Source organism: Haliaeetus leucocephalus, unplaced genomic scaffold, assembly GCF_000737465.1.
Source record: "Haliaeetus leucocephalus isolate CR32 unplaced genomic scaffold, Haliaeetus_leucocephalus-4.0 Scaffold450, whole genome shotgun sequence".
NCBI lineage: Eukaryota > Metazoa > Chordata > Aves > Accipitriformes > Accipitridae > Haliaeetus > Haliaeetus leucocephalus.
The window spans coordinates 18,609,415-18,621,077 of NW_010972886.1; the positions used below are offsets into that span (position 1 = coordinate 18,609,415).

General features: G+C 56.6%; 1 protein-coding gene across 1 annotated transcript in view; it reads left to right on the plus strand.

The window, feature by feature from the left end:
• Positions 1 to 5,135, plus strand: part of FBLN7 (fibulin 7) — a 5,761-nt gene extending 626 nt beyond the window's left edge. Inside the window, exons 2-8 of the mRNA XM_010575067.1 lie at positions 1,408 to 1,656; positions 2,224 to 2,394; positions 2,915 to 3,040; positions 3,139 to 3,276; positions 3,368 to 3,505; positions 4,458 to 4,596; positions 4,763 to 5,135. Coding sequence (XP_010573369.1) covers positions 1,408 to 1,656; positions 2,224 to 2,394; positions 2,915 to 3,040; positions 3,139 to 3,276; positions 3,368 to 3,505; positions 4,458 to 4,596; positions 4,763 to 5,135 — 1,334 coding nt within the window. The remainder of the gene's footprint in view (positions 1 to 1,407; positions 1,657 to 2,223; positions 2,395 to 2,914; positions 3,041 to 3,138; positions 3,277 to 3,367; positions 3,506 to 4,457; positions 4,597 to 4,762) is intronic.
• The last annotated feature ends 6,528 nt before the right edge of the window (positions 5,136 to 11,663 follow it).

The following is an 11,663-nucleotide window of genomic DNA, read 5'->3' on the forward strand; positions in this document are numbered from 1 at the left end:
TGGCTGCCGGCGCCCGGGAGAGCCCTTCCTCGGCGGACGAGAAGCCGCGCCGGCCGCCGGACCATGCCGGGGGAGCGGTGCCGCCTCCCGCTGCTGCTGCTGCTGCCGCCGCTGCCGCTGCTGCTGCTCCTGCTGCTCCCGGCGGCGCCGGCGCCCCAGGTGAGGGGGGGGGCTGGGGGGGAACCCCTCGGAAAGGTTTCTCGAGGGGGGCAAGGTCTCCTCTTTCCTGCCCCCCTCCCCAAGGCCGGTGCGCCGTGGGTCTGTCCGCCCTTAGCGTCGGGCTGTGCAGACCGCGCTCCTGCCCTGGCCCCAGCAAACAGGTGGGCAAAGCCGGGGGACTGGGGCGGGGGGAGCTTAAGCAGGGCTTAAACCGGGCCCGGTTTCTTCTGGGCTCTTTTCTTCCTTCTTCCCCCACACCTGAAGTCGCCACCGAGTACACCGGGAGCAAAGAATCCTCCCGGTTTTACGGGAGAGCGGGGGTTTGCTACGGTTCAGCATCCCGCCGGGAGCTCACGCTGGCTCTTGAAGTTAAAACCGGCGCTAACAAAGAGCTGTTTATTAAAGCGAGCTACATGCCAGGCATCTATTTGCTTTTGCCTGCCTTCCTCTCGGCGCAGGGCACCCCAGAGCTGCAGGCGCAGACTGGCTCATCCCCGCCGGCAGCCCCTGACCCCCCAAAACTGCCCCGAGGGAAGCAGAGGAGAGCACAGCCGCTTGGAGCTGGCTTTTCTTTCTTCTTTGTAAACCCTCAGTAGCTATTTGGAAACGAGAATAACTTCACCCCTGCACAGCGTGGCCGGGGAGAGAAAGAAATCCCTTGGGCCAGGTGGGCCAGTGCCCAGCAGCTCTGCTCGCTTTCCTGGAGCTCGTTTGCCCCCAGCCTCGTGCCGCCCAGACCAGACCCTGTGCGCTCTCTCCCCCATGGGCCCTGCAAATCTCTGAGCTCTAAAACCGGCTTGGCTTTGCTCAGCCCTTGCTCTTTTTCTTCAGTTTGAAGTCAATTCCACAGGAAACCTATAATAACGATGCCCATCTCCTGCATGAGTCAGTCCCGTGGTAGCGATCGGTTTGCAGGCAGGAGTCCCACCAGTGTTCCTGGCCCCGGCAGAACTCACAAGACAGCTGTTTTCCTCTTATTTTGTAATGTGGAAGTGGGACAGGGCTCTAGCTCCAGCAGGATGAAACATGAGTTATGGCATCTCTCCCAGGGCTAACAAAGTGATTACAGCCCTGCTTGTAGCGCTGCGTTACCCATTTAGATGTAGGAGAGCATGCCTGAGCTAAGGACTTCTTGTACAGGCTAAAAAACCTCCTGCATCTGGGTAAATGGGGTAAAAAAATATAAAATCAGCTATCTCAGGGGACCTTTGATGCTGCAGAGCTCCTGCTCCTCCGTGGCCGGGGCAGGCTGCGTGCAGCAGGTTGGGTCCCGGGTGGCACGGCAGCGTGGGGGCCGGAGCGATGTCCCCCCGCTGAGCAGCTGCCCGTCCCCGCAGAGCTGCCTCAGCAGGCAGCAGCTCCTGGCCGCCATCCGGCAGATGCAGCAACTGCTGAAGGGGCAGGAGACGCGCTTTGCCGAGGGCCTCCGTGTGATGAAGAGCCGGCTGAGCACCTTGCACGCCTCCCTGGCCAAAGCCGCCCCTGAGCCGCCGGCCGGTGAGTCCTCCCTGGGTCCCACCAGTTGCTTTTATGGTCTCGGAGGACACTGGGGTGGGCAGGTCGGGACGCTCGGGGCTGTGATGGGTGGAGGTTTGGGCATCTCCATAGATGGAGATAACCTGTATCCATGTTGGCAATTTGTACTTGTGAATTCGAGCACCTTTCCAGCCTGGTAAGATGTGGGGAAGCTCAAAAGCCCTTAGCTGCAAAGCAGAGAGCTCCTGGCAAAGCACTGGAGGCGAGGGGGCTGGAAAACCACGTCTCCAGCAAAAGAGCTACAGTCCTGTCCTGGGAGCATGAGGGGGGTGGCAAAAATGCCACCAAACCCTTTGCCAGTGATGGTCAGCCCCAGCGTCCCCGCTGGGCTTTCGCTGGGGGGCTGGATGTTACTGATGAACCTCAGCAGGCCAATATTCAAGGAAAATAACAGTTAAAGAGGAGGGCTCGGAGGAACTGAGCGAACCGTGGGTCAGGTGGAGTTGGGGACAGGAAAGATAAGGCAGTGCTCCCCCAAAGAACCTGCCTGAACAGTGCCCCCCCCCCCCCCCCGCCGTGCTTTTCCAGCCTCCTGCCCTGCCCTGCAAGCCCCCGTGGATGGGAGGAAGTTTGGCACCAAGTATTTGGTGGAGCACGAGGTTCACTTCACCTGTGACCCGGGCTTCCAGCTCCTGGGCTCCAGCACACGGACGTGCCAGGCCAACGGCAGCTGGACTGGGCAGGAGCCCCACTGCGCAGGTACTGCTCTGGGCTGCCTACGGCAGGGCTGCCGGGCAGCTGGCTGCGGTTGTTGGGGCTGCTTCGTGCCCGTGGCTGCCTAGGGATGTCATCTGCAAGAGTGGGACGCGATTTGGGTTTATTTAAACATGGGGGGGTGATTGGGGTCCACCAAACGGGGAGGTATTGTGGCTGTCCCTGAGTCCCAGCTAGCCAACATCCCAGGGATGCTGCGGCTCCCATGGCCGGTGATTTGGGGTTTCTCATCCTCCAGGAAAGCTGGAAATTACAGCTGGAGCCTCACCTGCAGCTCAGCAGCAGAGATGAGGGGAAAAGGCAGCAGTGCTATGATGGCTCCCTGCGTCGGAGCAAACCGTTGCACCGGGGCAGCGCCACAGCATGGGAAACAGCCGGTGCCTGAGTTTGGCAAAATACATGGTTGTGATGTGCCGCGGGGTACCAAAGTGGCTCAGTGCTCCGGTGGCTTGCTTCCCAGATAAAATAAAATAAAATAAAATTTAAAAATGTGGCTATTTTGCAGAGATCAGCGAGTGCTCGAGCAGCCCCTGCCAGAACGGCGGGACGTGCCTCGAGGGGCTGAACCAGTACAAGTGCCTCTGCCCCCAGCAGTGGACTGGAGCCACCTGCCAGTACCAGGCGCAGACGGGTGGGTGACCCCCCGCTGAGGTGGGTGACCCGCCACCCCCCGGGCATATTTTGGCACCCCACCTCATTTCAAACCCCATCCCGCGGTGTCCCCCCCAGCTCCTCCCGCCTGGAGCGTCACAGATGACCCGGCGTTCAGCCGCCAGCCCCGCTGTGCCCAGATCGACCGGACCCAGCACTGCAGCTGCGAGCCCGGCTTCCATATGAGTGGCACGGCTGCCAACGGCCTCTGCCAGGGTGAGCCGTGCTGGGGGGGGCACGACGACGACGGCGGCGGGGTGGGCTGCGGGGTCTCGGCTGTGCACCCGCTCCCCTCGTCTCTCCGCAGACCTCAACGAGTGCGAGGTGTACAAGCGGGAGGGGGGTCCCCGGCTCTGCGCCCACGCCTGCGTCAACCTCCCCGGCTCCTACCGCTGCGCCTGCCCCGGTGGGTACGTCCTCCTGGGTGACGGCAAGAGCTGCGAAGGTGAGGGGGGGCTGGAAAGGCACAGGCTGACCGCTTTTTCCCAACTTGCACAATTGCTTTTTTAGTTTTTTCCCCCTTTTTTCTCTTTGTTTGCAAGCATCTCTGCATGCAAAAATCTCGGTGGGTTTGCACAGAGAGGTGGTTCCCGGGCTGGGTGTGGGGGGGAGGAAGATGATGGAGGTTCAAGTGCTGGCAAACAGGCGTGGTGCTTTGGGGTTGCGTCTCACCGAAAAAGAGCACGGGATCCCCGCTGCGGTGGTGGAGCTGTCCCCTGTGAACGGGGCATCCCTGCGAAGAAGCTCAAATAGCGTTCAAAACCAAGAATTACGTGACAAGGGGCCGGCTTGGAGGCTGGCAGCTTCTCCTCCAAAACTGGGGGAGTTGGGGTGTGGGTTGGGAGCAAAGCAAAATGGCAGCTGGTGGGGATGGTGGGTGGCCAGAACTGCTTGTATGGATGTCTCCTCCTGAAAACCAGGGATTTTTGGAGGCTAGAAAGTGATGATTATTGCAGTTCACGGTGAGAAAACTCATGCTTTCTCCTTTTCTCCCTGATTTCTGCATGTTTCGTAGCATCTTGCTAATGCTCCCAGCAAATATCTGTGTTCAGAGCTCCTGATTTTATTGCCAGGTATCTTCGTGGTTACATAGGTGTTTAGGAAATAGAGAGAGATGGTGTTTTCAAACAGCTTAGCAGAAAGTTAGGAAAATAAGCTGCCCTCCTGCTGTGAGAGTGCTGCCGTTAACCCTTGCTGGCCCAGGGCAGAGCTCAGGGAGAGGAGAGCAGGCGCAGAATGGGATTTTAGGTGATTTAGGTGTTTTCAGCCATACTCTCATACTTTTTTGATCACCATTTCAAAGCGCTTTTGCCTATTCTCTGCCAAAAGGAACCCCTCAATGGGGTCGGTCTGAGGTCTCCAGTGAGCTTGACCCGCTGCCCGCCCCTGTTTTGCAGACATCGATGAGTGTGCCCTGTCCCAGGATAACTGCACGAGGGGGACCACCTGCATCAACACGGGGGGGGGCTTCCAGTGCGTCAGCCCCCAGTGCCCTCAGCCTGCCGGCAATGTCACCTACGTCAAAACATCACCCTTGTAAGTGCAGCGCGGCATAAAACCTGTCCCTGCTTTGGTTTTGAGGGGCAGGGTCCCAAAACCACGTGCATGGCATCCACCGGGATCCAGTGCCACCGAGGTGGGGGACACGAACCCCTGGGGCTGGGGCTCCCTGAAAAGCTCCCCCCGGCTTTTGCCTTTGCAGCCAGTGTGAGCGCAACCCCTGCCCGATGGAGAGCCGGTCATGCCACCAAGCACCCAAAACCATCTCCTTCCACTACCTTCCCTTGCCTTCCAACCTGCTGACGCCCACCCCGCTCTTCCGCATGGCCACGGCGGCGGCACCCGGCCGGCCGGGACCCGACAGCCTGCGCTTCGGCATCGTGGGGGGCAACAACCGCGGCCACTTCGTGATGCAGCGCTCGGACCGGCAGACCGGGGAGCTCATCCTGGTGCAGAGCCTCCAGGGTCCCCAGACCATTCAGGTGGACGTGGACATGTCCGAGTACCTGGACCGTGTCTTCCAGGCCAAGCACATGTCCAAAATCACCGTCTTCGTCTCTGCCTACGAGTTTTAGGGGAGGCGGCAGCAGGGGCGGCTTCTCTGATGGCGATGGTCCCTGCTCAGCATCCTGCACCCAAAAGCGCTAGCCCCGGAGGCAAGTGTCTAATGGGAGCTCCAGGTGACACCCCACACCGAAGCCTCTCTCCAGCCAACCATCCTCTGCTCTGCGTTAACTATTCTGCCCAGGTGGCTTTTACACCCACCTATGTGGGGAAAAATAAAAGCAAATGAGGTGCAAAAGAAATCAGGTGCAGGGGTTACCCGCTCACTGGGGCGCAGGAGCAGAGCATCGTCCTCACCCGAGGGTCCAGAAGGACTATGTCCCACAGCCGCAGCGCCTATGCAGCGCAGAAAAGAGTGGATAGAAACCACGGCCCTTATTTCCTTTTTAATTCCTTTTTTTCTTTAGGAAATAAGTTAAGGTGGTGCATGCAGGAGGAGGGAGGCTCGTAGCAGCTACCGCTCTCCTCCCCGCTTGCGCCGTCTCCAGCCCCATCAAAACATGCCTCCGGCTCCCCTTTGGATGCTGAGAAAACCCATGGCGGCCCACAGGGAGGGGGCTGGTCTGGTGTCTCAGTCCCCCAGGATTGACTGGCACCGGAAAAAATCCACGAACATCCATCCCTACAAGACCCAGCTGGCTCTCGGTGCCCTCCTTGGCAAGTGGGACGTTGCTGCTGGGCGCAGGAGGAGTCCCAGTGCCCTGCAGATGAGTGCTGGTGATGGGCCGGGGCCATCCCATGCTTCAGCCAATGTGCAGCAGCTCCTTAAACCTCCTGAACTGGGTTGTGTGCGTGCATCCCCCCCCCACCCCACCGCCGTGACCTTGGGGGGGGCTTCGGCTGCGCTTGGTGCTCACATTGAGGGAGCTCGAGGGGTGAATATCTCATTTTTTCAGTCAGCCACGGCCTCCACCCCACTGTGTGTAAGCAGGTCCAGGAATAGCTGGGGTTTGACTGTAACGCGTGCCGGGGCAGGGGACACACACCTCCCCGGTCTCGCATCATTCCCCCTCGGTACCTGTTCCTCAGTGCAGCGCTTGTACATGTTAACCACAAAACCCCGACGTTATGCATGTTTCTCCATTATGCTGGTTTTAGTACAATTAAATGATGATATAGCCTCTGAGAAGGTGCAGAGCAGAATAAAGTACCTGATGCACATGCGGCCGAGGGGGGCGATGCTCACCCAGAGCTGTCCAGGTGGGGCTCAGGGTCTGTGGGGCAAGAACCTGCCGCCATTAGTTTTATTTTTTTATTTTGCTTGGAAGGGGCTGGCTGGTAGCAGGGCAGCTCATCCCTGAGCACCCTCCAGAGACCTCAAGGAAGAGGAGCCTGCTGCTGCCCCCCCCAAAAAGGCAGCAGGGCAGAGTCCCGGTGGGGGGCTGAGCTGCACCCACTAAAATCCTTCCCACTCCGTGGCCCAGGGGAAGAGACTTGAAAAGACCGATCTGTGCCTCATCCTTTGGGGGATGGAACTCCCAGATTTTTTTTGGGGGGGTATGGCTTTTCCGTGGGACCTCAGGAAGGGGGCAGGACCTCTCCCCGCAGAACAAGGAGGGACATTCAGTGCTTGCTCCTTGCCGCTGTCGGAGCGGGGCTGCCGGAGCCCGGGCACGGCAGATGGAGGATGTTTGGGTTGGCAATCGCTCTGGCTGGACGGCAGACCTGGGCAGGGAAATGCATCCCAGGGTTGCACTGGGGGAGGGAGATGAAAACCCAGCAGGCTTACTCCTCCACCCAAGGGCTTAAAAAAAAACCCCAAAACATTAAAGTGCTTTTCTGAAAGTGTAGCTGCTTTCAAAAGCGGGTGGTGGTAGAGAGGGATGGCCCAGCTCCAAGTGGGAGCACAGGTGCCTGCAGAGCAGCAGACCCAGGGGTTGCCCACCTTTAGTGGGGTGGTGGGGATCCGCAGGGAAAGCCCCCAGCTGCAGGAAAACAAAGCCCAGGAGGACCGTCAGGAGAGGAGAAAGAAGTGGCTGGTGGGGCCGCTCAGTGCTGCGTCCCTCAAAGGGGGCTGAGACGTCTTCTCCTCTCCCAAGGCAGGAGGACCAACCTATCCCACTTAGGACACCCCGTTAATTGTGGGGTGGTGTGGAGGGGGTGTCACCCCACAGCTGGCCTCAGCACAGGCAAGGAGAAAGCTTTTTGGACCTGGCCTAGGAAGGCCCTGCAGGAGGTTGTGCTGCAAGAGAAACCGGGTTGCCATATGGGTGGCAGGGGACATGCCTGGTTTTATTTCCTCAGCATGCACAGGGAGAGATGAAGCCTGCCTGGGGGGGAAATGTCCTTTAAAGCTCCGTGGCGTAAAAGCAGAAGTAGAGGCAGACGCACCCGCAGACGTACAGGACTCTGCCAAATGTAGCCCAAAGGGTCCCAGGATAGCGGGGACAAGAAAAACACATGGAGAATCCGTGGGGGTATGTCTGGGGAAACCCACCCTTACCTTCCCCCCCATGCCGGGATGCTGAGGGTGAAATCCTGCACGTGCCAGCTTAGTGCACAGCTGGGGCTACAATCGGAGCATCGTCAGAGGAAGGACGGGGAATGGGCAGGACACGCTGCTGGACCGCTCCACCGTGCGCCTGCATGCTGGGATGCCCTGAGCAGCAGGCGACGAGGTTTTCCTCAGAGCTACCCGGCCCCTGGCCAAGTCGCTTTTTGTCCAGGAAAGGGAGCAGTTTTCCCCATGAACCCAGCTCGGCGTGTGTTTTAAATTAGCGCCTTAGATAAGAGAGCAGCGCTGCGGGGGCTGCTGGCTGCGTCCTTGTATGCCACTGAAAATCGCTGCTGCAAGACAAAAGCCGTAACAGGAAAGGAGCTGAGCTGAAATGAGAAAGAATATTTTATTTAATTTAGTTTTATTTTTTAGGAAAAGCTGAAGATGGACAGACAGCTTTGGGGAAAGAAAACAAAGTTAGGAGAAAGAAGGCTACAGAGCGGGTAGCGCAGAGCCTGTGGCTTGCCGGAGCAGGGTCTGCCTGGCTGTGGTTGCCCAGCCTGGTTGGATGTGCTTCTGCAACAGGCTGTTACCGTGTTTTAGGGGTGATAAAGAGATCCCTGTGCTTGGGTATGTGCTCCTCCAAGAGATGCAGAGAAGGACGCTGGGGACGTGCCAGAAGAAGCTCCTGGTGCCTTACCTCTGCTGCCTCCGTCACCCATTCCTTGCAGCGGTACCTCTGACAGGGTGAATGATGTGTTTCACCATCCTCACACTGACGACACTTTCCCCTGCTCCTGCCGCCTTGCCAGGCTCTGGGAGCCAAAAAACAAGGAGTCCGTAAGAGGATAAGTTTCTGACGGGGCAGCATAGTTTCCATCTGATGCTTTTAACCAGCTAACGAGGCTGGAGACGGGTGCTTGGACCTTTGCATTGGAGACTTTTCCTCGCAGCACAGCCCCGAACTGACAACATTTTCCTAATTCCCGAGGCCAGGGTGAACTGGTTTCCCCTCTCTGGGATGGGCTGGCATGCCGCCGGGGCTTGCGAAGCCATGCCCGTCCTCCCAGCCGCTTCTCGCCTGCCTCGAGGGCCAGGACTGGAGCTGGGAAGCTCAGCCGCCGTCTCTCCCAGCATTAGCTGGCTGCAGATCTCCCTTTCAGCCCCAGAAACGTTTAAGGTCGGCTCTCCAGTGTCTGGACTGGGCTGCAAACCTCTGGCCAGCATTTGAGCTGACTAAAGGAGATTTTTTTTCCCCTCCCAGAGCGGCCGCTCCGGCATCTTGCAGACTTCCCGAGCCTGGAATGTGCAGAGAGAGGCTCTTCTGGCCCTGGTAAATACAACTTCTCTTTGGGATAATAATATTTTGGAGCCCCCCAAATAGCTGGTTTGCCTCTGCTCCCCTTCTGCAGGCTGAAGGCAGGCGGTCCCCGGTACAGCTGCCTCCAGATGTGCTCTGTGTGCCCTGGGATGGGTTGGCTGCACTGCCCGAGCCCCAAAGCCACAGTCTCTCACCCCAAATGGCTGGGAGGTGAGGATGCAAAGGCTGAAGACTTCACGAGGAGGTGGCCTTGGAGGGAGGCAACGCAGCGCCTGCTGAGGTGCCAGGAGAGAAATACAGCACCTTTGAATTTCCAAGGTCTGCGTGGGAAAGCGCTCCCTTTCCTCTTCACCTCATGAGGGGAGACGAGCCCCAACCTTAGGTAGGGGTCAGAGGACGTGACCACAGCTTCATGTCCTGTTTTCTCCTCCTAGCCATCCTCCTGCTTCCAAAGTGCATTCCTGATGGGCCTTTCCCTGCTGAGCATCCGAAGTCCTGAGCTTCCCTGTGCTTCTCCTCGCCTTTGGTTTAAGGAGATACATCCCTGCAAACAAAAGAATGATTAATTATCTCTTTAACACACACATGTGAGGTTATTTTCAACCGCAGGTTAAAATCTGAATTTAGTACCTAGCTAGCATCCCTGAGAAGTCCGTGCTTGGTGCACGGCACATCCATCAGTGCTGCCGTGTCTCCTCCCACCCCACAGATTTGTATCGCGGTTCGAATCCTTGTTGAAGCAAAAGCACAAACACACACGCCAAAACACTTATTAATCCTGTTATAGGCTTTAATGAAGAGCTGAACCACAACATTTTTATTTGTTATGGTTGCTAGGTATGTTGCTACGCTCTCCACACCATACTCCAGATCCCTGTATATTTGCGATATCTGAGAGCGCGTACAGGGGAATTTGTATAGCTGCTATTGCCAAATTTAGTTATACTTAAAAAAAAAAAAAAAGAGCCATTCAGGAGCTTCTCAGCAGCATACCTTTTTCCCTGACAACACAAACACACGTAGGGATATTTAAACAAACAGCTGCACACTGCTCCTGCCTACAGATTTTTGTTTAAAATGGATGTTTGCACCTGCAGGCACTGCGAAAAAAGCAGGAGTCAGGCTTTTATTCTGAACTTGAAATCCGCTCCCCCCCCCCCCCCCTTTTTTTTTTTTTTTTTTTTTTTCCCCCATTGCCTAGGGAGATGGTGCTGAGCCCTGTGGGCATTGCCTCCTGGGCTACACACCTCACTGAGATGCTCATCTGCTGATGGGACTAATTAGCCTTAATTAGCATTAATGGCCCTCACTAGCCCCACCTGAGGCCACCACTCACCCCTCCCGTGCTCCCTGAAGCCCTACTTCAGTCCCTAAGCTGCAGGAGTGCTGGTTTTTAGCTCAGGTTGGTTTCCTGGCTTGACTTTGGACTCGTGTGATGGTCTGGAACCCTGGTTGAACTTGGCTATCATCTCCTGTCCTGTGCATCTTGCTCTGGTACCAGGCTGGTGTGAGACCAGGGAGAGACAGCTCTTTCCTCGTGGATGCGAGGCCACACTTTGCCTCTGTGTAGGGGAAAAACATTCCTCCCAAATGGGAACCGATGTGGGTGTTCTTTTTATTTTTTATTTTTTTTATTTCTTGCTAGGATTGCTGGCACTGGAAAAAGAGAGTCATATGTCCTGAAAAGCCCTGCAAGCCAGGGAGACTAGCCTGTAAAGGAAAATAAGTTGATGTAACTTACTTGGGATTTTTCCAGAAAGTTTTGACAAAGTCCCTCAAAAGACAATGTTAAAAGAAAAATCGTTAAAATGCTTAGAGAACAACAAACAAGCTTCTCCTGGGGACTATGAACTGCTGAGAGTCAGCAAAACCGGGGTAGGAATAAAAGGCCAGCTCTCAGCATGCAGGGGTCTAGCAGGTGGGCTGTCTCCATCTTGGTGCCAGTGTTGTTGTAAACAGACACATAAAGCTTATGGGAGAACTGATGAGCAACGAGGTGACAACATTTGCAGCTGATGCTATTTATTTGAGTTGGACAAGACTGTCCTGAGGTGAAGGTACTGAGCAGGGAGACGCAATACTGCGGAAGAGGATGGAATTCACTGCAAATGCAAACCAACGCGCGCAGAGAGCTGTGGCCTGCGCTACCAGATGACAGAGAAGATGGGGAACGCCAGCCTGCGATGGGCTGTGACCCAGCGACAGCTGCCGAAGGCGCGGGTCAGGCCTGCCCTGCTCATGGCACGAAGTTAAACTTCTTGTCATAGAATGAGCAACACAAACATCGCGTGTTTGGGTGGTTTTTTTTTCTGTTATTGGCTTCAATAAGGCTCTCCAGAATTTTGTTCTATAGCTCTACTGAAGGTTTCTTGATGAGTTTTGAATTTCCTCCCTTTTACTGAGTCATTGAAGTGATGCTAAATCTTCCCTGAATTGGTTACGCTTTTGCATAGGTTACGGCTATTGCCTCTCCACCTCTTTAATACCCTTTTTTATCACGGCCGGACCTATCACCCCCTCCCTAAGCACTGATTTTATCACCGGCCTGGGCCAACGTCCGCGTTTTTCTAGGCCCCTCGGTTGAAATGCTTCCCGGCTTAAGGCAGTGCCGGCCGAGGGCCTTTCCCTTGTCAGGACCACGGGTCTTAGAACCGCGCTGGGGAAGGAAACGATTGTTTTTAATTAGAAATGTCCATCTCGGAACTAATTAATGGCCTGGGGGCCCGGCCTGACGCTCCCTCCGGCAGGCGGGAGGCCTCGCCCCCCCCGGGGCGGGGGGGG